The following is a 26,890-nucleotide window of genomic DNA, read 5'->3' as shown; positions in this document are numbered from 1 at the left end:
GTACTAGAAAGTGAGTCAGTCAGAGGACAATACAACAATTTCCTAAAGGCTAAGTGTTCTTTGCATCCTGTCTCCCCCTTCCCCCCACCTGCTTGTAGCCCTGTCCCTCAACTGACCCAGGTCCATTTGGAGACTCATCACATGACACTAGTCTAGCTTATCCTAATAATGAACCCAAGGCCAGTTTTGGCCTCTGTGGCTTGGGTTTGATAGTAACTTTCTTAACTTGGTATGACACTTAGGAAATACTCAAGAAAAATGCAAACAAGTGTGGGAAGTGTGTCTTGTACTACTGCCATGCGTGTTAGTCCAGTACACTTTTGAGGCATAACTATATGCCAAGCACTTGGAGTAAACCAACCCCAGGGCTAAACGTTTATATACATTGCCTCATTTTAATCACCATAGGAAACCAAGGGTTTCTGTCCCATATTCCAGAAGAAGAAACTGACGTTGAGAAAGGCTAGGAGGTTTACTAGTAAATGACACAACCAGAGATGGAACACTACTCTTCAGAGGATCCCCACCTCCAATTCACCATCACTCGGTGGTGCTGACCCAGCCCTCTGCACATGCTGCAGCTGCCCTAGAGAGTTCCTACCAATTTAGAGTCTTCTCGCTCACATTCCCTAATTTAAGTCAACTTTTCCTTAACACTTTGATTGGCATGTGGTGGTGGGCAGGGCCAGCTTCTTGAGCATGCAGTCACACAGCAGGGGCTCATTCCTGGCTGAAATGCTCTGCTGTTGGGGTCCTGAAATTCTTGACAATTTTATCTTTTAAGTTAGTTTTGCAAGTTAAGTCCAAGAGGGCAATGGAACATGCGTGTGAGCAGAGGCAAATGGGCATGGTGTGTGCCCACAGTTCTTTGCCACCCCACTCATTTGCATAGAGCATTTGCAAAGCCTCATGAGTACAGAACTCCAGTAGACCCACAACAAGTGGGAGTACAGTAAGACTCAAACTACAGGTGTGTTACATCTACAACTGATCAAGCAGGGGCCCCCAAGAGATCATGCTTTCCATTCAAACCAGAATTTTGTCCAAATAAAACAAAAGAAATAACTAAGAAGCCCTATCACATCCTTCCTCACTCGTGTTACTTTCCTGCATTAGCAATCCACTCAAGGTTGAAAATGCTGATGCAGAAGGAAAGGACATCCAGGAGTTCTTCTCCCTTGCATTGCTTCCTTACTCATCACTAAGGTAAGGAATGTCGGTAGAATATGCACAAACAAGAAAAGAAATTTTAAAAATTGAGTGAGCTTTGTGCAGTGTCCCTGCTGGTGGGAGCAAAATATGTGAATGGGCCACAACATATGAGTTGTGTACTTCCAGCAATACAGCATTTGAGTTAAAAAGTTCTTGCTTGTATTTAAATCTGGTACCACACAATATAAAGAGGAACATAAAAATTCATGCTACGATCAGAAATAAATGAAAAAGAAATGAAGGAAACAATAGCAAAGATCAATAAAACTAAAAGCTGGTTCTTTGAGAAGATAAACAAAATTGATAAACCATTAGCCTGACTCATCAAGAAAAAAAGGGAGAAGACTCAAATCAATAGAATTAGAAATGAAAAAGAGAAGTAACAACTGACACTACAGAATTACAAAGAATCATGAGGGATTACTACAAGCAACTCTATGCCAATAAAATGGACAATCTGGAAGAAATGGACAAATTCTTAGAAAAGCACAATCTTCTGAGACTGAACCAGGAAGAAACAGAAAATATGAACAGACCAATCACAAGCACTGAAATTGAAACTGTGATTAAAAATCTTCCAACAAACAAGAGCCCAGGACCAGATGGCTTCACAGGCAAATTCTATCAAACATTTAGAGAAGAGCTAACACCTATTCTTCACAAACTCTTCCAAAATATAGCAGAGGGAGGAACACTCCCAAATTCGTCCTATGAGGCCACCATCACCCTGATACCAAAACCAGACAAAGATGTCACAAAAAAAGAAATGTACAGACCAATATCACTGATGAACATAGATGCAAAAATTCTCATCAAAATACTAGCAAACAGAATCCAAGAGCACATTAGAAAGATCATACACCATGATCAAGTAGGGTTTATCCAAGGAATGCAAGGATTCTTCAATATACACAAATCAATCAATGTGACACACCATATTAACAAATGAAGGATAAAAACCATGATAATCCCCATAGATGCAGAAAAAGCTTTCTACAAAATTCAACACTCATTTATGAAAAAAACTCTCCAGAAAGTAGGCATAGAGGGAACTTTCCTCAACATAATAAAGGCCATATATGACAAACCCACAGCCAACATCATTCTCAAGGGTGAAAAACTGAAATCATTTTCTCTAAAATCAGGAACAAGACAAGGATCCCCACTCTCACCACTATTATTCAACACAGCTTCAGAAGTTTTAGCCACTGCAGTTAGAGAAGAAAAAGAAATAAGAGGAATCCAAATCGGAAAACAAGAAGTAAAGCTGTCACTGTTTGCAAATGACATGATACTACATAGAGAGAATCCTAAAGATGCTACCAGAAAACTACTAGAGCTAATCAATGAATCTGGTAAAGTAGCAGGATACATAATTAATGCACAGAAATCTCTTGTATTCCTAAACACTGATGATGAAAAATCTGAAAGTAAAATTAAGGAAACACTCCCATTTACCATTGCAACAAAAAGAATAAAATACCTAGGAATAAACCTACCTAAGGAGACAAAAGACCTGTATGCAGAAAACTATAAGACACTGATGAAAGAAATGAAAGATGATACAAACAGATGGAGAGATATATCATGTTCTTGGATTGGAAGAATCAACATTGTGAAAATGACTATAGTACACAAAGCAATCTACAGATTCAATGCAATCCTTATCAAACTACCGATGGCATTTTTCACAGAGCTAGAACAAAAAATTTCACAAGTGGTATGGAAACACAAAAGACCCCGAATAGCCAAAGCAATCTTGAGAAAGAAAAACGGAGCTGGAGGAATCAGGTTCCCTGACTTCATACCATACTACAAAGCTACAGTAATCAAGACAGTATGGTACTGGCACAAAAACAGAAATAGAAATATAGATAAATGGAACAGGATAGAAAGCCCAGAGATAAACCCACACACATATGGTCACCTTATCTTCGATAAAGGAGGCAAGAATATACAATGGAGAAAAGACAGCCTCTTCAATAAGTGGTGCTGGGAAAACTGGACAGCTACATGTAAAAGAATGAAATTAGAACACTCCCTAACACCATACACAAAAATAAACTCAAAGTGGATTAAAGACCTAAATGTAAGGCCAGACACTATACAACTCTTAGAGGATAACATAGGCAGAACACTCTATGACATAAATCACAGTAAGACCCTTTTTGACCCACCACCTAGAGAAATGGAAATAAAAATAAACAAATGGGACCTAATGAAACTTCAAAGCTTTTGCACAGCAAAGGATACCATAAACATGATGAAAACACAACCCTCAGAATGGAAGAAAATATTTGCATGAAGCAACTGACAAAGGATTAATCTCCAAAATATAAAAGAATCTCATGCAGCTCAATACCAAAAACACAAACAACCCAATCCAAAAATGAGCGGAAGATCTAAATAGACATTTCTCCAAAGAAGATATACTGATTGCCAACAAACACATGAAAGAATGCTCAACATCATCATTAGAGAAATGCAAATCAAAACTACAATGAGGGGCTTCCCTGGTGGCGCAGTGATTAAGACTCCGCCTGCCGATGCAGGGGACACAGGTTCGTGCCCCGGTCCCGGAAGATCCCACATGCCGCGGAGCAGCTGGGTCCGTGAGCCATGGCCGCTGAGCCTGCGCATCCGGAGCCTGTGCTCTGCAACAGGAGAGGCCACAACAGTGAGAGGCCTGCATACCGCAAAAAAACCAAAACAAAACAAAACCAAAACAAACAAACAAACAAAACTACAATGAGGTATTACTTCACACCAGTCAGAATGGCCATCATCAAAAAATCTACAAACAATAAATGCTGGAGGGGGTGTGGAGAAAAGAGAACCCTCTTGTGCTGTTGGTGGGAATGTAAATTGATACAGCCACTATGGAGAACAGTATGGAGGTTCCGTAAAAAACGAAAAATAGAACTATCATATGACCCAGCAATACCACTACTGAGCATATACCTTGAGAAAACCATAATTCAGAAAGAGTCATGTACCACAATGTTCATTGCAGCTCTATTTACCATAGCCAGGACATGGAAGCAACCTAAGTGTCCATCGACAGATGAATGGATAAAGAAGATGTGGCACATATATATATACAATGGAATATTACTCAGCTATGAAAAGGAACGAAATTGAGTTATTTGTAGTGAGGCGTATGGACTTAGAGTCTGTCATACAGAATGAAATAAGTCAGAAAGAGAAAAACAAATACCGTATGCTAATACATATATATGGAATCTAAAAAAAAAAAAGAAAAAATGGTTCTGATCAACCTAGACACAGATGTAGAGAATGGACTTGAGGACATGGCGGGGGAAGGGAAAGCTGGGACGACGTGAGGGAGTGGCATGGACATATCTACACTACCAAATATAAAATAGATAGCTAGTGGGAAGCAGCCGCATAGCACAGGGAGGTCAGCTGGGTGCTTTGTGACCACCTAGAGGGTTGGAGTAGGGAGGGAGGGAGGGAGATGCAAGAGGGAGGGGATATGGGGATATATGTATACATATAACTGATTCACTTTGTTATACAGCAGAAACTAACACAACATTCTAAAGCAATTATACTCCAATAAAGATCTTAAAGAAAAAAAATTCATGCTAATAATTTCTAAATTTCAACTTAGAATAGCATTAAATAGCAATTTTTAAAAAAGACAAATCAAGAGAGAAACCGTGGAAGAAAGGAAAGCTTGATATTTTTAGTACTTATGATGGCACTTTTCCCACTTTTTGAACGAGGGGCTCCACAAATTATATAGCTGCTGCTGTTGGTCAGTAGTGATATTAAATGAGAAAGACCTTAAATTTTTAGGAAATAGATCCAGGAGGCTCTCATTTCCCTGTAATTGAAAGCAACCTGCTCACTTTGGGTTTGATTATCATTTTTTATTTTTCATTTCCCACAGCCAGTAAAAAAAAAAAAAAAAAAATCAGCACAGGTACAAGGATCCAATTTTTAAAAATCATCAGAGTACAAAGAAGGCCACAGCCCTGCCCAGGTTTAACTTACATATTTACAGGCTGTGTGACACGGGTGTGGCTGCAGAAGCAGTTTAAAAGGCAGGATTACAAAATATACAAAGTTGGTCTTTCTTAGTAGAAGCCAGCCTTGTTTCCAAATGAGAGCGCTTCATGACACAAATCACAGAACTATTTACTATATAACTTATGAAAAATGCTGCACATTGCATGAGTATAGAGTATCAATGGCTCTGTTTGGGAATCCGTATCTACACAGGGACGGTCAGGGGAAGGCTCGGTTTGGTACTTCAACCTATGAGAGTGATGGAGAAGCTAGGATCTGGGAGCATGTCTGCACTGACCCCTTTTCCCAGACTTGGTTGAAGCTCACTCAGTCTCTGGGGAGACCTGGGGTTGTTGACGATGAGAAGCAAGGGAAAGAGGAGGTGTACATACCACAGGGGGCTCTTGAAGGCACAGAGAGGGCATCTGGGACCAGAAGGAGCACACTTCTTGGTCCCACAGACACACAAGGACCCCACTGCCACTTGATGACGTGCCCTGGTTTCTGCCCTCAGTTTTGAGGTTTGCAGGCATGGAGAGCGGGCAGAAAATTAAAGTTCTTCTATCTATGGGAGTATGAGAGAATGCTGGGAAAGAGGTCCTGGCTTAGATGGGTGGACAGGTGGGTGGATGTATGGACAGAAGTTGACCACCGAAAGCTGACCCAGACAGTCATCTTGCACAGGACAGAGAGGCACAGAGCTGTTCCATGCTCAGGTGCTTCCTATGATTCAAGGGGGCACAGTGGAGGGGACTCAGAACCTGCATATCTTATTCCGAAAGACTCAGCAGGGATGATTTTTATCAGCACTAAGCTTTAGCCAGAATGTCTGCCAATTTGGTTTCTAAATTAGCCAGGTTAAGAAGCACCCAAGGCCTTTGTGGCAGATGAAACATCTCCCCCAAATGTTCCCCATTTCCCAGCTCTCATCCTCCATCTGCCAGCTCAGGGATAGGACCACTCTCTTCTTATGACTGGAGCGCCGGGTGAGCCAAAGCTCTCTGAGACCCTCTCTGTAGCTCAGATGTGGCTCCCATCCTGGAGACTTGAGGGCACAGCAGGTAAACTACTGGGACTAACCCTCCCTGCTCGGGTAAGAAAACCCTGACAGGGGACGTGGGGAGCACTGAGAAGGGGGAAAGGCCCACATCTATGGTCTTCACCCAAGTCCCCAACAATTACACCGTTTCCCCTGAATCGGGCTGCTCTGGGACACATGGGGGCAACTGCTCTTGGTTGAAGCTGGTCTTTGGTAAAACAGAGAAGTCTGAGCTGGATCATAATAAAGGAAAGTGTACGTGTATATGCACCTTTGACAAAGAAGCTGCCATAAATTCCTCCCTTGGGGCTTTTCCTTTGCAAGGGGATGGTCTGGAAAAAAGTCCTACTGACCAACCCAGCTGTGTGTGGCAGCGGGTGTGATCACCTCTCTGGCCAGGTTTCACTATCTAATTCTCTTTCAGTGTTGTTCTGTGCCTTTCCAGGCCTGGAAGACCCAGGGAGCATGGGGCTGAGATGAAACTACTGTGCGGGGCTGATACGCTGGGCCAGGGAATGAGAGTCGGGACGGATGTCATTTCTCAACGGGGAACAAATCCTCCCGAGGTGGAGGAAGAGGTGGAGGTGGGGTCCTCCTCCGGCCTCCAGGCAGCTCCTACCTACAAGGCTGTGATGCTGGAAATGGTTTTGGTGCCCGAGGCATCCACCTCGGACTTGGGGACCCCGTCCTGGGCCTCTTTGTCCATGGCCATGTTAGCAAAAGCCTCGGGGGACTTAATGGGGACGTCCTGCACCTCCTGCAGGTCTTCACAGCACTTGCTGCAACGGCAGCAGTGGGGGCAGCAGCAGCACTTCCTGCAATGGCAGCACTGGGGGCAGCCACACAGCAGACAGCAGACACGGCAGCAGAGGCTCTGGCAGGAGCTGGTGAACCTGTTGATGAGCTTGTCCCAGGGCTTCAGCGAGTGCATCCACAGCGGCAGGAACTTCCAGTTACGGAGCTTGTGGGGCAGGACGCGCGGGAAGCGGGACTGCAGGAGCCCAACCGCCACCACCAGAAAGACCACAAAGATGATGGGCACTCCCACACCCACCAGCACTGGCCAGCCGAGCAGCGAGAGGCCAAACACTGCCAGAGGGATCAGGAAGAAGAAGGTGACCAGGTAGAAGATGGCAAACCAGCAGTACTTAGCTGAGATGCTGCCCAGCCACTTGGCCAGGCGGATGGGCAGGCGGGTGAACGGGATTGGGTACCACAGCAAGATGCCTGAGATGTTGAAGAAAAAGTGGCACAGGGCAATCTGAAACGCAAGAGGTTGGACAGGTGAACGGGTCTGCTGCACAGTGGGGTCGGGGAGAAGAGAAGAGTCTAGCAGCGGAGGCCTGAGTCTTCCTCGTCTTCATAGCCCAGCCCAGAGTGGGACCCATATTACCTGAGGTCCTACTATGTGTCTGGGGCGGGGGGTAAGGGAGGGAGGGCAAGGGAGGTGACAGGCTGAATCACAGCTCAGTTTTCAGGGCCTGAAGTCCTTTAGGCCAAATCTAACAATGAACTTCATGAATGTGCCCGCTGCCACCCAGTGCCTTGACACTGCTGCTTCCAGCTGAGCAGTTAAGAGCTAGTGGGGCAGAAGGAAAGGTGTGCAAGATAGCTGGCTTTCTTGGCTCAGTGGCCCTATTTCAGGGAGGGGAGAGACAAGGAAAGATGGCTACAGTTAATAAAGATAATAGCAGCAGCAGCTGATGTTTATAGAGCGCTTACTATGGGGGAGGTGACAATTCCAAGCACTTTTATGGATTACTTCAATCCTCAAAAAATACCTGGAGTTGGCAGCATTATCTCCATTTCATGTAGGAGGAAACTGAGGAACCAAGAGGTCAAGCTATTTTCCTAGAGTCACACAGGCGGGAGATGAGATTCAAACCCAGGTAGCCTGTCTCCAGAGGCCATGCACTTGGCACTTTGCTCTTTGCTAGGTGTGCCCACCAGGTACCAAGCATGATGCTAAGGGCTTTGGACCAGCCCTGTCGGATACATTAGCCACGATCCATTGAGATGTGGCATAAGCATAAAATACACACTGGATTTCAAAGACTTCGTCCAAAAAGGAATGTAAAATATCACCATATTTTTAGATCAATTACATGTTGAAATGATAATGGGTTCAATCAAACACATTATTAAAATTAATCTCCCCTGTTCCTTTTTTACCTTTCGAAACTGTGGCTACTAAAAAATTTCAGATTTCGTGGGTGGTTCACATATTCTATACTCACTCTATATTTCTATCAACAGCATGGCTTTAGACAGTGCCTCATCAGATCCTTATAATAATCCTAATGAGATAGGGATTATGGTTCGCATTTTTCAGACATTGATGCTCAAAGGTTAGGTCACCTAAGGGCACTTCATGTGTAAATGATGGCACAGTGATTCAAACACCAAAGGTCATCTTGCCCAAGGGCACCTAGTTGATCCAGGCAAGGCAGGTCCCCCTGATTCTTCTCAATGCCAGGCTCAAGACACAGGTGATCTCCCAGCGCCCAGTCAGAGTCCACCAAGAGGAGGGCAAGGAGACGGGAAGTGCTATCTATGCTTCCTGAATACCCATTCCACCTCTAGTAAAATGGCCACCCCACCTTTGTCTAAACAACCACTGGTGATGGGAGTCTGACTACCACTCTCAAGAGTAGATGGCTTTGTTCTCAAATCTGTCTCTCTGTGGCTTCTCCACGTCACAGTTTTGGACATAACAGAGAAAGGCCTGGCTTGGTTTCTTGGTTAAACACCATCTGCTTACAAGACCATGGATAGGGTTGGATCCCACCCACAGAGCCCCTGCCCCATGCAGCATTTCCTGACCTGGAGCGAGCTCTTCAAAGTACTGCCTGGGCTAGCTAAGGCGGCCAAAATGGCGGTGGTGGTGGTACCGATGTTGGCGCCCAGCGTGAGTGGATACGCCCTCTCAATGGATATCACACCGATACCTGGCGGGGGGGGTGAAAATACAAAGCCCACAGCATTAGCCCCAGAGGATGACAGAAGATGGTAATGTCGGCCAGATGGAGACCCAGGGAGAAACTCACCGATCAGAGGGGTCATAGCAGACGTGAACACAGAGCTGCTCTGAACGATGAAGGTCATTCCCGCCCCCACAAGGATGGCCAGGTAGCCAGTCACCCAGGCAAAGGGGAAAGGGAAATCTGGAATGCAGAGGATAAGAGATGCGTCACAATCCTTCTGGCGAAGGCATGGGTTGGAGGCCCAGCTGGCATCTCCACAAGACCCAGGGGGCACGGCTTGGCCAGAGGTTGAGGTTGTGTAAAATCCTCCCCACCCCATACCAAGTTGTGTAAAATCCTCCCCACCCCATACCAAGTCTGAAAGTGCAGATTGGATTTTCAGCATCCTTTCACCTTGCATATTCAGATGGTAGAACCAAGGATGTGGGTACGTGTTATGAAGACAAAAATACATTTCACTGGAGTTCTAAATGCTGAACCCATCTGTTATGGACAGAATGTTTGTGTCATTCCCCCCTCCCGCAATTCATATGTTGAAACCCTGACCCCCTAATGTGATTGTATTAGGAAGTGAGGCCTTTGGGAGGTGATTAGGTCATGAGGTTGGAGTCCTCATGAGTGGATTAGTACCCTTATAGAAGGCTGAGCTTGCTTCCTCTCCACTCTCTCTTCCATGTGAGGACACAGTGAGAAGGCGGCCATCTGTAAACCAGGAAGTGGGTCCTCACCAGAACCCAACTGTGCTGGCACCCTGACCATGGACCTCCCAGTCTCCAGAACTGTGAAAAACTAAATTTCTGTTGTTTAAGCCACCCAGCCTACAAGAATTTGCTGCAGCAGCTGAATAACGACAAAGCACTTGGAGCATTCAGACCTCTATCTTTCCTCCTGTCCTGGTCTCCCAACGCTGCATACCCTCCACCTTTGTTTCCACCTAAAAGAGCAGTGAGGATGTGAAGCAGCTTGGAAGCCCTATAGACCCCACCCTCGGCACCACCAGCACAGGATCAGGCCCCGCACAGCCGGCAAGCATCCAGGGCACGGCAAGCATCCAGGGCACGGGTACTCAGCTCACCCTCATGACAACCCTGAGAGGTAGATATCCTCGGCCCCATTTCACAGGGAGAGTTTACAGGGTATATTTTCATTGGCCAGGATGCCATTCTCAGCAATGGAGTCTGACTGCCTGCCTCAAAATGCTGACGTATTTATCCAGCACCACATTTTCTTCCCAAGAGTCGAAGCGAAGTAGGGACCATGGTGGACTTCTGTTAACCTTTTCCTAAGGTATCCTGACAGACCCAGTAAAGTCCTGGGCAAACAGGGAAACTGCCAGGAAGGAAGGCCTATCTCACAGCTCTCTGGATTTGAGCTGGCTCTCTCTCGGGACCTTGCAAACATCTGATGGAAGCTTGTGCCTTCTTCCCAGGCTCCACCCAAGACACTAAGGAAGATTCAAGAGTGAGTGGCATCTTAACTTCCGCAACTTAGCAGAGCCCGGAGAGAAACTCCATGCAGAGGCCACTGCTAGAGGAGAATCAAAAGGAGCGCCCCTGGAGGGACCACAGTGACACGCTATCCCCTAGAAGGTCCAGAATGGGGGGCAGTGTGCTTACCAGTGTTGATGGTCTTCTTGATGACAACAGCTACCTGCCCCCTGAGCACAGAGCCCAAGAGCTTGACGATTAGGACCAGGCAGCTACAGAGGACCAGCAGGGAGAATACCAGCAGAATGGTGCCCACGACAACATCCGGGAGGTTGAAATTCACGAAGATGTGCTGGCCTGGAGAGACCACAGAATGCCCTCATTAGGAGGGCATGGAACCCTTGACAGCCACAGATTGCTGCTTATTCCCCAGCATCCTTCCGTCTCAGAGTAACAGAATCCTGGTTGTCAGCTTGACACACAGCAAGGCAGCCCAGAATAAAGACCACACTTTCCAGCCTCCCTTGCAGCTAAGTGTAGCCCTGAGGCTATGTTCTGGCCGACGGGATCTCATGAGGGTGAAGATGTAGTGAAATCCAGCGGCAGACCCAGGTTTCCAGCCCCATTCTTCTGCCTCTAAATCCCATGTTGTGTTTTACTCACGATAATGAGGATGCCTACAACAAAGTATTTGAGGAGCAAGGTGGGGTAGGATGGGCAAGTCAGAGTGGGAGCTATTGTTAATTATCAAACTCTTTGTGTTTTTTAAAAATCCCTGTGTGTCCCCATGATGATTCCAGAAAAACATGCTTATATCAATGGATGTATAGAACCTAGAACACGAGAGGGGATACGTTCACTTGATTCTGTGAGGTAAAGCACACCTGGAGTATTAAGGTATATGGCTCAGAATTAATGTGGGGTGCACGGAGAGGAGGAGAAGCAGAGATATGCAAATGGGTATATAAGGAATAAATAATTAAAAGAACTAACGTCAGGGCCATAAAAGAGTCCAGAGGCAACAGTATAGCTTCTTAAAGAACTGGAGCACCATGCAAGTGCACTGCTTTGTTCAGTGCTATAGCTCTGCTATATGGGGCCTGCTGTACCGCAGGGACTCATGACTTGAGGGTGAATGTGTTGTGTGTGTGCCCCACATCTCCTTCAAATCAGGCTGTCATCTCCCTAGAGGTGCTGCCAAAGGGATACTGAAGCACATAGAAGGGCCATTCTGGTATCTGTTGAGGAGTTCTGAATCCGTCTGGAACTGCCAGAGGAACTGAATACCAAGTCCTAGTTCTGCCCCTTACGGGGGGACCTTGGGCCTGTCCCCTGTCCCTAAGCCTTAGTTTCCTCTGCTGTGAAAGCTCACAGCTCATTGGCCAGTGTAGGACTGGTGTTCAGTGAATCTCACTGCCCTTCTTTCCTTCACTTACTGGGGCTCCACACAGATAGGAAACACCTATCATCACCCCAGACAGCCTGTCCTGGCAGCTGACGCTCTGTGAGTTTCACTCACACTTGGCAAGGTTCTCCTGGTGGGTCACGTTCTTGATGGTCCAGGTGTGCAAACCATCCGTCCAACAGAGGGAAGGAGAGGTGCAGTTGTCAGGCGAGGGGACGGTGACATTCCTCTCAGTCTGGGTGGCAAACATGAGAAATGCTATGTATAGTCCATAACACTCATTTCTGGTGGGGAATGGCAGGAAATGCGAGGCGTCAGGGGAGACCCATAACAATTCGTGCAGCGTAAGTATGATGAATTGCTTCCATGGGTCCCTCCATAAATGCAAGCAAGGAGGCAGCCAGAGGTAAGCCAGGAGACATGAAAATAACAAGCCAGGAATAATGGGTCCATGATGTGGGCTGGTTCTGTCTGTCCTACTGGATAATGTCTGTCCATCCCATCTAGCATTCAAGGACTTAAGGATTCCCACTGGCTAGTTTTGATTTTTCAGAAATCCCTGATTTTTCTTTCCCCTTACCTTTTATATGCCCAATCTAAATGCAAGATCTTGCTTTATCAAGTATAGACACAAGCGTTCACCCACCCAGCAATATTCTCAGAAACTTACCATGCTGGTAAAAGTTTTACACCAAATCTTGACCATACTCTTGTTTTTGGCTGTTTCATCATTCATTGCAATTTGGTTGATAACTTTTTTATCCAGCTGAGGAAGGCAATGGACAGAAGAGAGTCAGCACATTCTCAGAACTGATGTGGGACAGATGTTAAGCTGTTAAAAGGGGCTGAGGTTGTGAACCGGACTGTGCACTGAAGGCGTGAGCTGGGACTCACTCTATCTGCACTCTCAGGGCAGAGCACAGCACCCAGATGTCAGTGGGTGCTCAATAAATGAATGATTGTATGAACAATGAACCCGTATCTAAGAAGCATGCAGTAGATATTCATCAGATGACTGAATGACAGAAGAAAAACAGAAGGTAAGAGTGAAAGGGCAAGGTCCAAACTGGCCCCTTCTCCCCAAGGCAACATCAACAAAGACTTCTTTCATTTATTTTAATAATATGGACAGACCCTAGTGAGCAGAGGGGTGAAATGGAAGGAAAGGCAGTAAACTCTTCCTCTTTGGCTGGGAGCAGGGTGCTACTTGAATCAGTGAGCCCACGGGTGCTGAGGCCAGTAGTGGGAACAAAGCGCCCAGGTGTCCAGTAGAGAGTCCTTGTGTCTAGAGAAGCGCTCACCCCCGCCACCTGCCCCCATCCTAATAAAGATGATACACTTGTTGAAATCAAGGAGATAATAAAGGCCAATTACTCCATCTCATCGGGTGTCCCTGAAGTTCTGCCTCCCTTGGCTTTTTTCAGAGGCAGCCAAAGGGCAGCTTTTACAGACCCTCATCCATCTCTTCCATCCCAGCCCGGTGAGGGGAGAGCAGGGGAGGGTGTTGGGGCCTTTCCCTCTCTGCAGGAAGGCGAGTTACCTGGATAATGAGCTTCGTGAAGGGATCTGTGATAACTTTCAGAAGCTCTGGGGCATCCTCTCCATTCTTGAAGTTGAAGGATTCCACTACCAGGTTGGTCAGGCGCTCCAGGTAATGGGTGGCAGCCTCCAGAGGCAGAAGCACCAACACAGAGAGCCAGTTGAAGAAGTCATGGACGGTGGCCCCTGCAAAGGCCCTGCAGGAGGCGAACCCCATCCCGAGCCAGATTAGTCAACAAGCGACTGGGCACCATCTAGGTAGGTCATCACTTGTATCACCGGCCAGGTGCCACCTATCTGAGTGCATAGAGGTGTACAGTCTCACTTTTGTTCTCACAGCAATCCCCAAAGTGAGTGGTATGAAGATCCCCATTCAACAGATGAGGAAACTGAAGGCCAGGGAGCACGCAGGAATTGAAGACCACTGCAGAAGCACTGGGTCCAGGACCCTTGTCTCCCACTGTCCGGCAGAACCTTTCCCACCAGATCAGACAGTACACAGTTTGCTCTGCTTGGGGAAAAGGGAACTAGATGTGTTCTGGCTGCAATTATTAGTTCATGGAGCACTGTTTGAGAAAACTTCATCAAGACCAGTTTCAAATCATGCATATGGAAGACAATCTTCATTTTGGAAAGGCAGGGGCCAGTATGAAGGTTACCATCAGAGCCTTCTACACAACTGAATTCTTAACTGTAAGATCTTGAGACTTTGATCAAATATTTGAACAGTCTCTACAGAAAACAAAGCTAATATATACTACAATTTGCATCTACCAGAGAAGGTTCACTGATTCCCCCTGAATTCCATCTTACCTATCTCCAGATTAAAAAAAAACTCTATAGTTGTTTTCCCTCAATGAAAAAATGTTCCTTTAAAAAAACTCTGCATGTCAAGAAATACCCAAAACAAATAGAAGATGGGACATGAAGGGACAGAAGCTATTAAACACGTAGGGGGAAATGCTTAACTTCACCAGTAATAAAAGAAATTTGCAATTTATTTATTTGCACGTACAGATTTTCACATACCACTTTAACTAATATTTTACAATATTTTACAAAGTTAACTTATTCTTCCTGGAGAGGGTGATTTAAGACATTTTCATACACTGCTGATGCAAAGTGATACAAATATTTCTTTGTAGTTTGGCAAAATGTTTAAAGAGCCTTACAGGTGTGTTTGATATAGTAATCTATCCAGGAAAAAATTACCAGGAAAGAATAATACACATTTCCAAAGATGTTACTGAAAGCAATCTATTTAAATATCCCAAACAGGGGGTGAGCTAGGCCAATTATATTCCTATGCACAGGCACTTCCATAGATCGTATATTTATACATCCAGAGGTAAAAATTAGCGTAACAGTGAAAAGAACCCAAAATTTCTAATAAGAAAACCTGGATCAAGTCCCAGCTATGCCCCTCAGTGAAGTTACTTAACCTCTTTGTGTTCCTATATTAATAAAATGGGGCAGAGAAAAGTCTGCTTAGCTTCTTGAGAAGATTGAATTAGCAAACACCCTGGGTAATGTGTATTATTATTTAGACCTCCGAACATTTCTTCAGGGTCCAGACTTTAGCCATGGTTGAGGGAAAATGAATGTCTCTGAGGACATCCACTGCCACCCATGGATGAGGGATGGTGTTAGCTGACCCCCAGCCAGCCAGTCATTTGTCTGATGCCACAGTTGAAGGTGTACAATATTATATTAGCTACAGGTGTTCAATACAGTGACTCACAATATTTAAAGGCTATACTCCATTTATAGCTCTTATAAAATATTGGCTACATTCCCCACAATACGTCCTTGCAGGTTCTTTTATATCTAATAGTTTGTACCTCTTACGCCCCTACTCCTATCTTGCCCCTCCCCCTTCCCTTTCCCCACTGGTAACCACTAGTTTGTTCTCATATCTGTGAATCTGCTTCTTTTTTGTTATATTCACTAGTTTGTTGTATTTTTTAGATTTCGCATATAAGTGATATCATATAGTATTTGTCTTTCTTTGTCTGACTTATTACACTTAGCAAAATGCCCTCCAAGTCCATCATGTTGCTGCAAATGACAAAACCTTTCTTTTTTTCTGACTGAGTAGTATTCCACTCTGTGTGTGTGTGTGTGTGTGTGTGTGTGTGTGTGTGTGTGTGTGCACATCACTCTTCCATTCATCTCTTGATGGACACTTAGGTTGCTTCCATATCTTGGTAAATAATGATGATATGACCATTTGGGGGCACGTAGTTTTTCAATTTAGAGTGTCTGGTTTTTTTGGATGGGGACTGCTTCCCTATTTTAACAAGCTGTGGAAAAAGCCCATCACCAGTTAGAAGAGAGGCTGGGAAATGTGCTTAATTTTCACACGAAACTTTTGGAAGAAAAGGATTTCCTTTGCCTGTATTTATCCTGCCCCATTTTTAGATCTTACACATTCACAGAGGCTCTATGTTGCCTTTTATTGGCATGTGAGTGAAGAAGAAAAAAGTGGCATGGGTTGAGCTGGCCAAAAATGGTAGCTTTAGGAGGTAATAATTATTTCTAAGTGAGACAGTAAATCCTATTCTAACTGGCCTTGTTTTACACCACAGGTCAAGCTTCTAGCGAGGACTTGTATTCAGGCAGCCCGTGACTGTGTGCCAGGCACCTTGATCAGCATTTATCTGTATGATTGTGTTAACTCCTTTAGACAACACGGCAGTGATAGATACTATTATCCCAGCCCTGCATATCAGGGAGCTGAGTTTAATCAACTGGTAAGTAAGTGATCCCAGCCCCAGCCATACTCCACTGTGTCTATTTCTAAAGAGGGCTAGGGATAAGAAACATGCTCTAATGTTAACGGTAGTTAGGACAACCTGGTCAACCCCAATGGGTGGTGGCAAAGGCTGATGCTGAGCCTCCTACCTTCTGAACTCACTCCGGTCTCCTGCCTGCATGAGCGCCACAATGGTGTTGGTGATGGAGGTCCCAATGTTGGCCCCCATGATAATGGGGATGGCAGCCTGCACATTCAGCACTGGAGGGTGGAAAACAGTAAGTTATCAAGTTAGTAAGTTGAGGAAGGCAGCGTGGCCATGTTCCTGGTGTGGCCCAAGGCAAGCCGATCACATTCAGGCTGGCAATCCCCTAAAGCATCAGTTCTTAACCTCTTTAGGGTCTGTACCTCGCTGTGAATCTGACAAAAGCTTGGACAGCTCACTATAGAAAAATGCACATGTACCAAAAAATAAAAAAATAAGTAAAAAATTTTACTTTCTGTAAAATATTGTTCAGTTTCAATTTCTAATTCCTATGGATTAAAAATAAAATCAAACAGTGTGAAATTAAAAAAAACTTTCAGCACTTAATTACAGGGAATTCAGAGTCTCCATAAAGCCCTTTTGTGGACCCCAGTTTAAAAGTTTCTTTCTAAATTCCTCTGTCCTCCCTATTACAGATGCAAGGGTAGCTTAAAAGAGACCAAGAAACAATGTGTAAGGACTTGTGTATTTATTATGGCAAATTTATGGCAGTATGATTTTTTTTTCTAACAAAATTAATATATTGCCACATGTTCTAACATATGAAAGTATTTTGAAGACGTAATGAATAACTTTTTCTAATTTGGCCTCCAAAAGTTCTAGTTAATTTTAGCTAAAATGCTGGTTTGGGCTGAAAATTAACCAGTTCAAACTGTCCACCCCAGAGGGTCTGTCTCAACTTAGCCAGGGCAAATGTTGAACAGGCTCAAGTTTGGAACGTCAGCTCCCCAAGCTCAGTTGCCCCAAAGCCAGTGTGTGATGTGATTACACGGTTTTATTCTTAGCCCTGACAGCGGTGATGGAAATGTTCTAAATCTATGTGGTCCAATATGGCAGTCGCTAGCCACATATGACTACCGATCCCTTCAAATATAGCTCTTGCAGCTGAGCAGCTGAATTTAAGGTTAAATAAAATGAAATAGGGGGCTTCCCTGGTGGCACAGTGGTTGAGAGTCCGCCTGCCGATGCAGGGGACGCGGGTTCGTGCCCCGGTCCGGGAGGATCCCACATGCCGCAGAGCGGCTAGGCCCGTGAGCCATGGCCGCTGAGCCTGCGCGTCTGGAGCCTGTGCTCCACAACAGGAGAGGCCACAACAGTGAGAGGCCCGCGTACCGCAAAAAATAAATAAATAAATGAAATGAAATGAAATGAAATAGCCACATGTAGCTAGTGGCTGCTGGACAGGATAACACAGTTCTAGAGAATTCAGAATTGAGTCTTCAAGCTTTGGGGCCAATTTTCAGACTCAGCCATGGGAAGGGAAACAGGAGACTGCCTATGATCTAAGCTGAACACATCATAATTAGACAAGATAAGATGGTAATGGTGATAAGCCCGGATACATTCAGAGTAAATCCCAGCCTCCCCAGCTGAACAGGGAAATGCCTGAAATGTTATCTGGGCTCATGGGTTCTTGGACTCACATGAGGAGGCCACCATGCTGACGACAATGGACGAGGAGGTACTGGAACTCTGAACCAGGACAGTCACTAGCACGCCGATCACCAGCCCCGCCACAGGGTTGGACATGATGGAGTTGTTGCTGAAGAACTGCCCGGCCACCTTCCCTGAAAAACAAACCCATGGCCACGTGATGGGGGTTAGGTGGGTGCTGAGTAACAGAAGTCTCCGGTCAAGACCAGCTGGCCATAGGTACCAGCCTCCAGACTTTTATCTTGGGCATCTTGCTTCCTCGGGCTTCTCCCCAGTGCTTCTCTGCTGCCCTGACTCTGCCTCTGTGACCTAGTTCCCCATCCACCCCTGTTCCTCTTGTCCCTTCAACCCTACACCCTCCCATCCTTCAACCACTTTCATCAGCAAGTCCCCCTCTAGTCTTCTCTTTTCATGAACCTGGCCTCAACTCTGTACTTGGCCCGATGAGTGCCAGTGCATCTCCTGATGCCCTCATTCTTGTCTCTGGGATATATTCCCAATTCAGAAGATTTACCCAAGTGGATCTTCTCATTCTTTTCTATCTACCCCCTTCGACCCCAGCCCCTAGCCCCAGCCTATAATTGAACTCTAGGAGTGTCATTTTTGAGAATGTACCTCTGAGACCATCAACCCACCCTCCAATACATTGGTTAAAAAAGACTGAGGCCCAGAGAATGGAAAGTGGAATGACTCGTCTGAGATAGAGTGCAAGGCCCCTTACTGATGCTGCCTTGGACCAGGGGGACCAGAGCGGCATCCAGCAAGTCCATCTGCTCCTCACACTTTCCCAGGTCACAAAGATGAGTTCTCAAGAAAGGGGTGCAGAAACCTATGGTCTTCCATGTCACCGGATCTGAGTTTAAATCCCACTATGCCAATTATGGCTGTGAAACTCAGTGCGGGGCGGTGACCTTCTTGAGCCTTGGCCTATTCCTCTGTAAGTGGGAAGGACTTTTGGGATGGAATGTTTAAGACAATGCCCCTGGAAGTGCCCACCTCAGTAGGCATTCAAAGTGTTGGCTCTTACTGTTGTCACCCATCAGGGATGCACAGGTGACCAAGTGTATGGTGATTACACTTCCAGGTCCCCTCACCCTCCATAGCCACACTCAGTGGTGGGAGGTGTTTAGGCAACTGCTCTGAATGCAGATCCCCTAGCACAGGACCCCTATCCTTCTCCAGCAAAGGGCCAGCTTTGATTTTTAGCAGTGGCTTTAGCCTAAGAACACTCTTATTCAATAATCCCCTCAGGTGGGGAAGCCCAAAGACAGCGGGGATCCCTCAGATAAATCTTTAGGTCAAACAGCTTCCTGTCCAGTGTTCACAGACAAACACATGGAGCTGATTGCTTGGCCTTGGCTCTAGCCCTGGCTCTGGCCTAAGCCACTTCAGCCAGCCAGTCATAGCTCTTTCATGGGCCTCAGTTTTCCTTTCTGTAAAATGGGGGCATGACTTCACAAGATGATCTGAGGTGGCTTCCAGTCCTAAAATACTCCAGGAGACTGCAGCTGGAGGGGGCCTGCTGAGCTGTGACTTTCCAAACCAAATTCAATGAGAACACCACCCCCAACCCAGACCTTTGACCTCTTCCATCCATACCTCCAACCAGCTGGAAGGCACTGCTGAGGACATCCAAGGAGCACACGAAGAAGTAGAGAAATGCCAGAAGTAAAATAAATTTCCCAATCCCTTGGAAGACACAGAGAATCTTCCCTTTGGTGTCTCTCTCTGGGGGAGGGGAAAAGGCATGGAGGCTTTTAGTGTCCGAAACACTGAGAAGTTTGACAATGAGCTCAGAACTCCCCCACCTCCCCTTCCAGCCAGGCAGCTGTAATCTTATGGATCACAAGACCTAGAGATGGGATGTGTCCACGGCTACAGTTTTCAAAGCAATTACCACTGTACTCCATTTAATTGAAACCTGTGGTGAAATGTCTCTAAAGCATTTGGCTCTGGGACGAGGGGCCAGTGGGCCCTGGGGCACACACAGGCCAAGCCGGGTACATGCTTGTGCTGGGCTGAACCCGGGTCACTGATGAGACGTTAAGAGCACTTGCCCCTTGCTAAGCGTGGGGTCAGAGATAATGGCTGTCCTAAGCACCTTGAGAACCACACAGAATACTTTCTACAAAGTGGCCGCAAGGCAGCCATCACAGACTCCATCTGGGACGGCTTGGGCCCTCATGCATCCTGGAAGGCTACCTCCTTGGTGGCTGTTTTCGACCCTCACTTTTAAAGTGGTTCTCACTTCCTCCCAGCTCCTTTACCCTCCCAGCTGTCTGATCCGCACAGACCTCACACCCTGCCTGGAAAAGAAGTACAGCATTTGCTTGCACCCCAGCTGTTCTGTCTGTAGAGTCTGTCTTCTGCAAGCCTTCCCTGACGCCCACATTTAGGCGAGGGGACTCCTCTCCCCCGACCCCCGGGGCTCTCGGAGGCAGGGCCTCATCTATTTACTGCTGCATCTGCAGCACTGAGCAGTACCTGGGACCTGGTTCAGCACAGGATGGATTATAAAGATCAGCGCAGGGTCTGGCCTGGTCATAACCCTGGTGCCGGCCCACGTTTGTTGAATGAATGAATGAAAGAACAAAAACATCCCCCGGTCACCACAGGATGCTTGACTCTTAAGCTGGGTGGCATCCCCTAGCCAGGACCTTTGCTCAAACAATGGAAGGGAGAGGCCGACACGAAGGAGGTGACGCTGTGAAGCTGGTAACCTCAATCCCTTGCCGACGGGCAGTCCCCTCCCGCCTGCCCCGGCTGGCCTCGTTTACCTGACCACTTGATCCCCGTGTCCTGAAGCTCAGGCAGGTTCCAGGGGTCTTCCACCACCGTGGGCTCCTCTATCAGTGCCATGGTAGAATCAGAGGGCAGAAGTTCAATCTTGGTGACAGGGGTATCGGTGTCATCTGCCCAAACAGGCAGGGAAGACGATGAGAAATGAGACACCAAGCCTGGGTCTCCTGGTGTCCTCCCAGGGGGCCAGCCCAGGGCTGGAGGGGTGGCACTTACTTTTGCCGGTCTCCTTGCCTTTTGCGGGTGTGGTGGACTGCTGACCGGTGACCCCTTCGATGTATTTATCCGAGTTAGGCTGGGCATTTTCCAACTCAGGCCAAGGAGCCATGGTCTGTGGATGGGAAAACAGCTTACAGAAGTAGCCACTGAAAGGAGGCACACTCAGTTTCTGTCACAAGAAGGGCCAGTGGTTGCAAAGATTTGGAGGAGTTAAGGGATTTCGTCCTTATACCTTCTAAGTATGGACCCTTAAGCATCATATTTCACACCTCTGTAGGCCTCCCTCAATCGCTCACCCAGGCTGTCACTAAGTCAAACCACTGTTTCCAATTTTTCCAAAGCCACAAATCTATATACATCAGTTATCTTCCTTTGATTGCTCTAACGTCTGTCTTGGCCTCTGTCTTGACTCTCTCCCTTAGTCTGAAAGGGAACACGAACCCATTCATCTTCATCAACTTGTGGTACCACCAAGTCCTCACAACCCTCCAATGGGCTCCCCACCTGCTGCTCATTAAGGGACAAGTTCAACTGCAGATCTGCGCCAAACCTCATCCAGTGGACTTAATGTACACACTGATACACATTCTACCTGCTACTGGGTCTTCTATGAGAAGCGTGACACATTACATCTGGTTCAAAACCCACAGGAGCCACTTCTCAGTGGGTGTGTGTTTAGGCAAGTCCCTTTATGCCTCTGAGCCATCTATAAAATGGGGACAATTCTTCATGCTTTGCAGGGTTATGAGATTAATAGCGATGCCTAGAAAGTGCCCGGTAAATAGTAGCAATGATTACTATGCCATGCTGCTTGGATTAACGACCCTTCGTCAGAACTACATTCTTCCCAGCCTTTGATAGAGACTTCCTCATAACCCATTTTCTGAACAAAGCCTTTCTCAGTTCCATGGAGAGGAAGCCTGGCTCCCGACAAGCCGGGACGTCCACTACTCGCAGTCCTTGTCCTGACACACCAGACAATGCTGCCCAAAGGACTGGAACGAACAATTCACAGGAAAGGAAGTACAAGCGGCTAAAATACTTATTACAGAATAGGCGTTCAGCCTCATCGGGACCCAAGATATGCAAACCAAAACAGTGAGATAACTTTCAACTATCAGATTAGCAAAAAATAAATAAAAATTCAAGTATAATATGTCACTCTGGAGAAGATGCAGTGAAATAAGCACAGCTGAAGCTCTGGAAAGCAGCTGGCGAAATGCCTCAAATGCCCTACATTTTTCAAACATCTCTGACTCGATAATTTCACTTCTAGGAATTAAGAATCTAGGAAAAATGGATAACTAATAAGAACCTGCTGTATAAAAAAATAAAATTAAAAAAAAAAAAGATTCTAGGAACATTTTTTTTTCCCTCAGAAAATCAAAACGACCTGCTTTGCTCTGATCACCTCTTTGGAGAGGGTTTCCCAGAACCTTTGTCTATTCGTTTCCTTTCCTATTTTTCTTCAATAGATCTATTTCCTGCCTACCAGAATGTAAGCCCTTCCAAGAGAGGGAGCTTTGTCTTACTCATAACTGCATCCTCAGCGTCTACAGCTCTGCCTGGGACATTGACAGTGCCCAATAAATATTGGTTGATGAATGAATGTGATACAGGCCAAAATGCACTATATAACTTACAGGGTGAAAAATAAAAACAGGAAACTATTGTATTAACTATGGAACATCCATACAGCATAATAGCATGCCATTAAAAATGTTATAAAGAACCAGCAAAACAAACCAAAAAACAAAAAAAACCCAGGAAAATGTTTTAGATGAATTGTGAATAAAAGGCACATTTATGTCCCATTCACAGTATGATCTCAGTAAGGAACCAGCAATGTTCCATGGGGTTCAGAGTGGGTGATAGGATTGTCTGTGATTATTTTCTTCTATCTGAACTTTCCATATTCTTTTAAGAGATGCAGCCCAACCCCCAAACCCACAAAGGTAAAATGGTTCAGGACACCTGTATTGTTACTGTCACTCATACTGACAAAGCTAGAAGTTAAAAGAAGCTGATTCTGTGAGTCCCCATCATGAGAGGATTTCGTGAATTTGTTTGGCCCAGGGAACTATTCAACTTCCCCCATGCAGCTGCAGCGCATGGCACGCACTTCTGCGATCACAGGGAACATCCCGCAGTCATTGGCTTCCAGGAAGGCATAGGCCAGGTCTTTCCTTTCAGCTTAAGAAGCACCCAGCACAGGGCCTGACACACAACAGGCCTCGTGCACTTTCTGAGCAGTATGCCGGGACCTGCCTCGCCAGCAAAACCCAATACTTATTGAGCCAGGCTGTGCCCCACCTCACTGCCACCCACGCGGGGAGGTGTTTTTATTCTCCCATTATACAGATGAAGAAACTCAAGCACAAGGAGACTTATAACTTGCCCGAGGTCCCACATGGTAGAGCCTTGGACACAGGTCAGTTTGAATCCAGAGTCTCCTGCAGCCACTCAAGCATGTGTCCTACTGGTGTGACTCATCTGGCACTCCATCACACATTACTGCAATACCTTTCAATTGATTTCTGATAACAACAACTATCACTTTAATGAGTACCAAAGAGGTGCCAGGGGCTGTGCTGGTGCTTGACATATATTATGTCATTTAGTCTTCGGGCAAGAAAGGGGTCGTGAGCATCACCATTTACAACTGGGAAAAAACTGGAGCTCCAAGACGTTGAAGCAACTTGTTCAAAGTCACCCAGTAGGTGAGTGACAGAGCCAGTTTTTAAACACGGCTCCACCTGTCAGTGAGGCTATGGGCCATATCCCCAATATCTTTGGCTGTGACAGACATATCTTCCTGGAGCACTGCTTTAATCCACACGATTGGGGCAAAGGGCATGTTAAATAATGTGACCAGCGGATGATTTACATTTGACTAATCCTATGAAGGGTTATTGTGATGATCAAGTGTGTCATGTTTTAAAAACTCTCAGAACAGTGACTGACATATTGTAAACTTTGTGTGATTATCAAGGATCATACTAAAATGAGCATGGACATATTATAGTACAAAATGCAAGATGTATAATTAAAAATTAAAGGAAAGAAAACAGAACACAAAAAACTGCTTTGAGCTTGCAACTGGCTGTTCTGGGCTTACTCACAGACCTCCAAGGATTTAAATATCTGCCTCTCTGCTCTTGGGGGCATTCTGAAGGAAAAATTTGGAAACTGCAACCTTCTACCATCTTTCTCTCTCTTATAATCTTAATTCACCCTAGAGTTGTTCTCCTATCATTTATGCACACTTACACTGCCTTCTCAACTAGAATTTAAGTTTTAGAGGGCAGAAACCCTGTTAGGATTTTCCTCCCAGCATTCAGTAGACTACACATAGTAGGTACTGCACATTTGTGAATGGAGGAGTCAACATATAGGGTTTGCTGAGGGAAACCCTAGAAGGTCTGCTGTGTCCTAGACCCACATTGATCATGACCAGGAAACAAATCAAGCCTGAATCTTACTGATGAGCGCTGTTCCTCATTACCATATGCAAGTTGGGTTGGCCAAGATCTGCTGGATGGAGCAACTGTATCAAGAAGCTGCAACCAGGATGTCACAGCAGTGCCACCTGGGAAATTCTCATCAGCAGTAAGGTGCTATTATTTAAACTGTTTCCGGTGACTGGATTTCTGACTGATCAGAATCATTTTCTTTCAAGAAGTGAACAAAGCGTCTAGCGAACTCAGAAACAGACACGTCTATGGTCTGACATCCAAGTAATTCACAATAATACCAGCAACAGAATGGGCAGACACCCATTTCCACTGAACTGGACAGAAAGGAGTAGAATATGGCTGTAAGGGATCCCACAAGCTAGGGTACCTTGAATGCTTCCTCTGTGCAAGGCCTGTGCTGGCTTCCTTCCCTTCCAGGTCCTGGGTCCTCATTTACTATTAATCAGCGTCACCAAGAAGCAAAGGCAACTTTCTTTTTTTTTTTACTGTCTCTTTTTTTTTTTTTTTTTTTTGCGGTACGCAAACCTCTCACTGTTGTGGCCTCTCCCGTTGCGGAGCGCAGGCTCAACGTCCATGGCTCACGGGCCCAGCCGCTCCGCAGCATGTGGGATCTTCCCCGACCGGGGCACGAACCCGTGTCCCCTACATTGGCAGGCAGACTCAACCACTGCGCCACCAGGAAAGCCCCCGCAAAGGCAACTTTCTAATGAAATTCTCTACTCTTCCTTCCTGGAAATCTTGCTTCCCCTACTCCAAGTTCAGCCATTTGTCAGAAGCCCAAATCCCCTTTACAAATTTTCCCTGATGAAGCAAATCATTTCTCCTCATCCAGTTCAGTAGGCCCTCCTTATCCTTGGCTTCTGCATCTACGGATTCAACCAACCACAGATGGAAAACATTCAGGGGAAAAAACATATTCCAGAAAGTTCCAAAAAGCAAGAGCTGAATTTCCAGCACACAGGCAACTATTTCCGTAGTGTTTACGTTGTATTTACAACTATTTACACAGCATTTACACTGTATTAGGTATTATAAATAATCTGTCTAGAGATGAGTTAAAGTATATGGGAGGATCGCATTGGTTATGTGCGAATATTACATCATTTTATACACGGGACTCTGGGAAAGTCCTGGAATCAATTCCCGCAGACACCGAGGGACCACCGTTCTTCATTTCCTGGTACATTCATCTACTCCACCATCACTCACTGGGCATTCACCGTGCTAGTCGCCTGCAGGTAAGGAGAGGAGGTGCAGGTCCACACACCGAAGCACTGTCCCCCAGAGGGGCAGGCAACGAGGAGTCATCTAACCCAGCCCAGGACATTCTGAGGCAGCTGCTCCCCCCCGCCCCCCCCCCCCCCCCCCCCGCTCGCCGGCTCCCAGCCCTCCCCCACCCCGCACCTCCGCACCACCACGCTCCCCACTCCCCCACGCCCCAGCTCAAGTTGCTCTTCTCAGGACCTGGAAAGTGGGGAAATGCAGGCCACCTGGCACCCAACCACTGCATTAGGCAGCGTGGCTGTGGAGCCCCATTCTCCCGGACTCCCCAGCCAGCAAAGACCCAGCGCTCCAAGTAGGCTCACCCCACAGATTTGGAGTAAAGGAGGGCTTGGAGCAAACGGCCCATGATTAGTCCCGAGACTAGGCAGCTGTTCAGTACGCTGATACCCTAGCGCTTGTCACATAGCACTGCTTGTCACATAGCACCGGGAGAGAGAGAACCATGCAGTAGGTGAGGGCCTTGCAGAGCCCTGCCACTCACTGTGTGTGACCCTGAGTCTCGGTTTCATCATCTCAAAAATGGGGAGAATACTCACTGAGCTGTTGTGAGACTAATTGATTAATGAGTGTAGGTGAGGTCCCGGGCACTGTGCCTGGCAGAGTGATCACTCAGAACTTTGTGAAATGAATTGCATCACAAACAATGAACAGCCTCAACCCCACTTTGCCCCAGAGCATAAGCTCTTCATCTCAGTGCACAGCTGAGTGGACCTCGATAAATATTTGCGCTGACAAATGAATCCAAAGCACCTAAGAAAAAAGGATCTAACGTTTGTTTTGCCATGGGGAGTGTCCTATGTGATCTGTGACCTCATTAAATCTTATAATAAGGAAGTCTTCTTTCCAGTTTACAAAGAAACTGAGGCACAGAAAAATTTTAAAAGTCCCAGTGAGACTTCCCTGGTGGTCCAGTGGTTAAGACTCCGCGCTCCCAATGAAGGGGGTGCAGGTTCGATGCCTGCTGAGGAAACTAAGGACTCACATGCCCCACGGTGCGGCCGAAAAAAAAAAAAAAAG

At 46.2% G+C, this 26,890-nt stretch overlaps 1 protein-coding gene across 1 annotated transcript in view; it reads right to left on the bottom strand.

Annotated features, from left to right (window-relative positions):
• Window positions 1–5,162: 5,162 nt before the first annotated feature.
• SLC34A2 (solute carrier family 34 member 2) overlaps window positions 5,163–26,890 on the bottom strand; it is a 61,843-nt gene continuing 40,115 nt past the window's right edge. Inside the window, exons 2-13 of the mRNA XM_032631747.1 lie at window positions 21,111–21,225; window positions 20,873–21,007; window positions 19,695–19,823; window positions 18,086–18,229; window positions 16,546–16,657; window positions 13,643–13,838; window positions 12,773–12,868; window positions 12,217–12,337; window positions 10,887–11,054; window positions 9,334–9,450; window positions 9,110–9,234; window positions 5,163–7,547 (exon numbers count right to left, since the gene is read on the bottom strand). Of these exons, the coding sequence (XP_032487638.1) occupies window positions 6,906–7,547; window positions 9,110–9,234; window positions 9,334–9,450; window positions 10,887–11,054; window positions 12,217–12,337; window positions 12,773–12,868; window positions 13,643–13,838; window positions 16,546–16,657; window positions 18,086–18,229; window positions 19,695–19,823; window positions 20,873–21,007; window positions 21,111–21,222 (2,097 nt within the window). The 5' untranslated portion in view covers window positions 21,223–21,225 and the 3' untranslated portion in view covers window positions 5,163–6,905. The remainder of the gene's footprint in view (window positions 7,548–9,109; window positions 9,235–9,333; window positions 9,451–10,886; window positions 11,055–12,216; window positions 12,338–12,772; window positions 12,869–13,642; window positions 13,839–16,545; window positions 16,658–18,085; window positions 18,230–19,694; window positions 19,824–20,872; window positions 21,008–21,110; window positions 21,226–26,890) is intronic.

The sequence above is a fragment of the Phocoena sinus genome, chromosome 5 (assembly GCF_008692025.1).
Source record: "Phocoena sinus isolate mPhoSin1 chromosome 5, mPhoSin1.pri, whole genome shotgun sequence".
NCBI lineage: Eukaryota > Metazoa > Chordata > Mammalia > Artiodactyla > Phocoenidae > Phocoena > Phocoena sinus.
The sequence above is the reverse complement of the archived record's forward strand: the minus strand, read 5'-3'. Positions and strand labels throughout refer to the sequence as shown.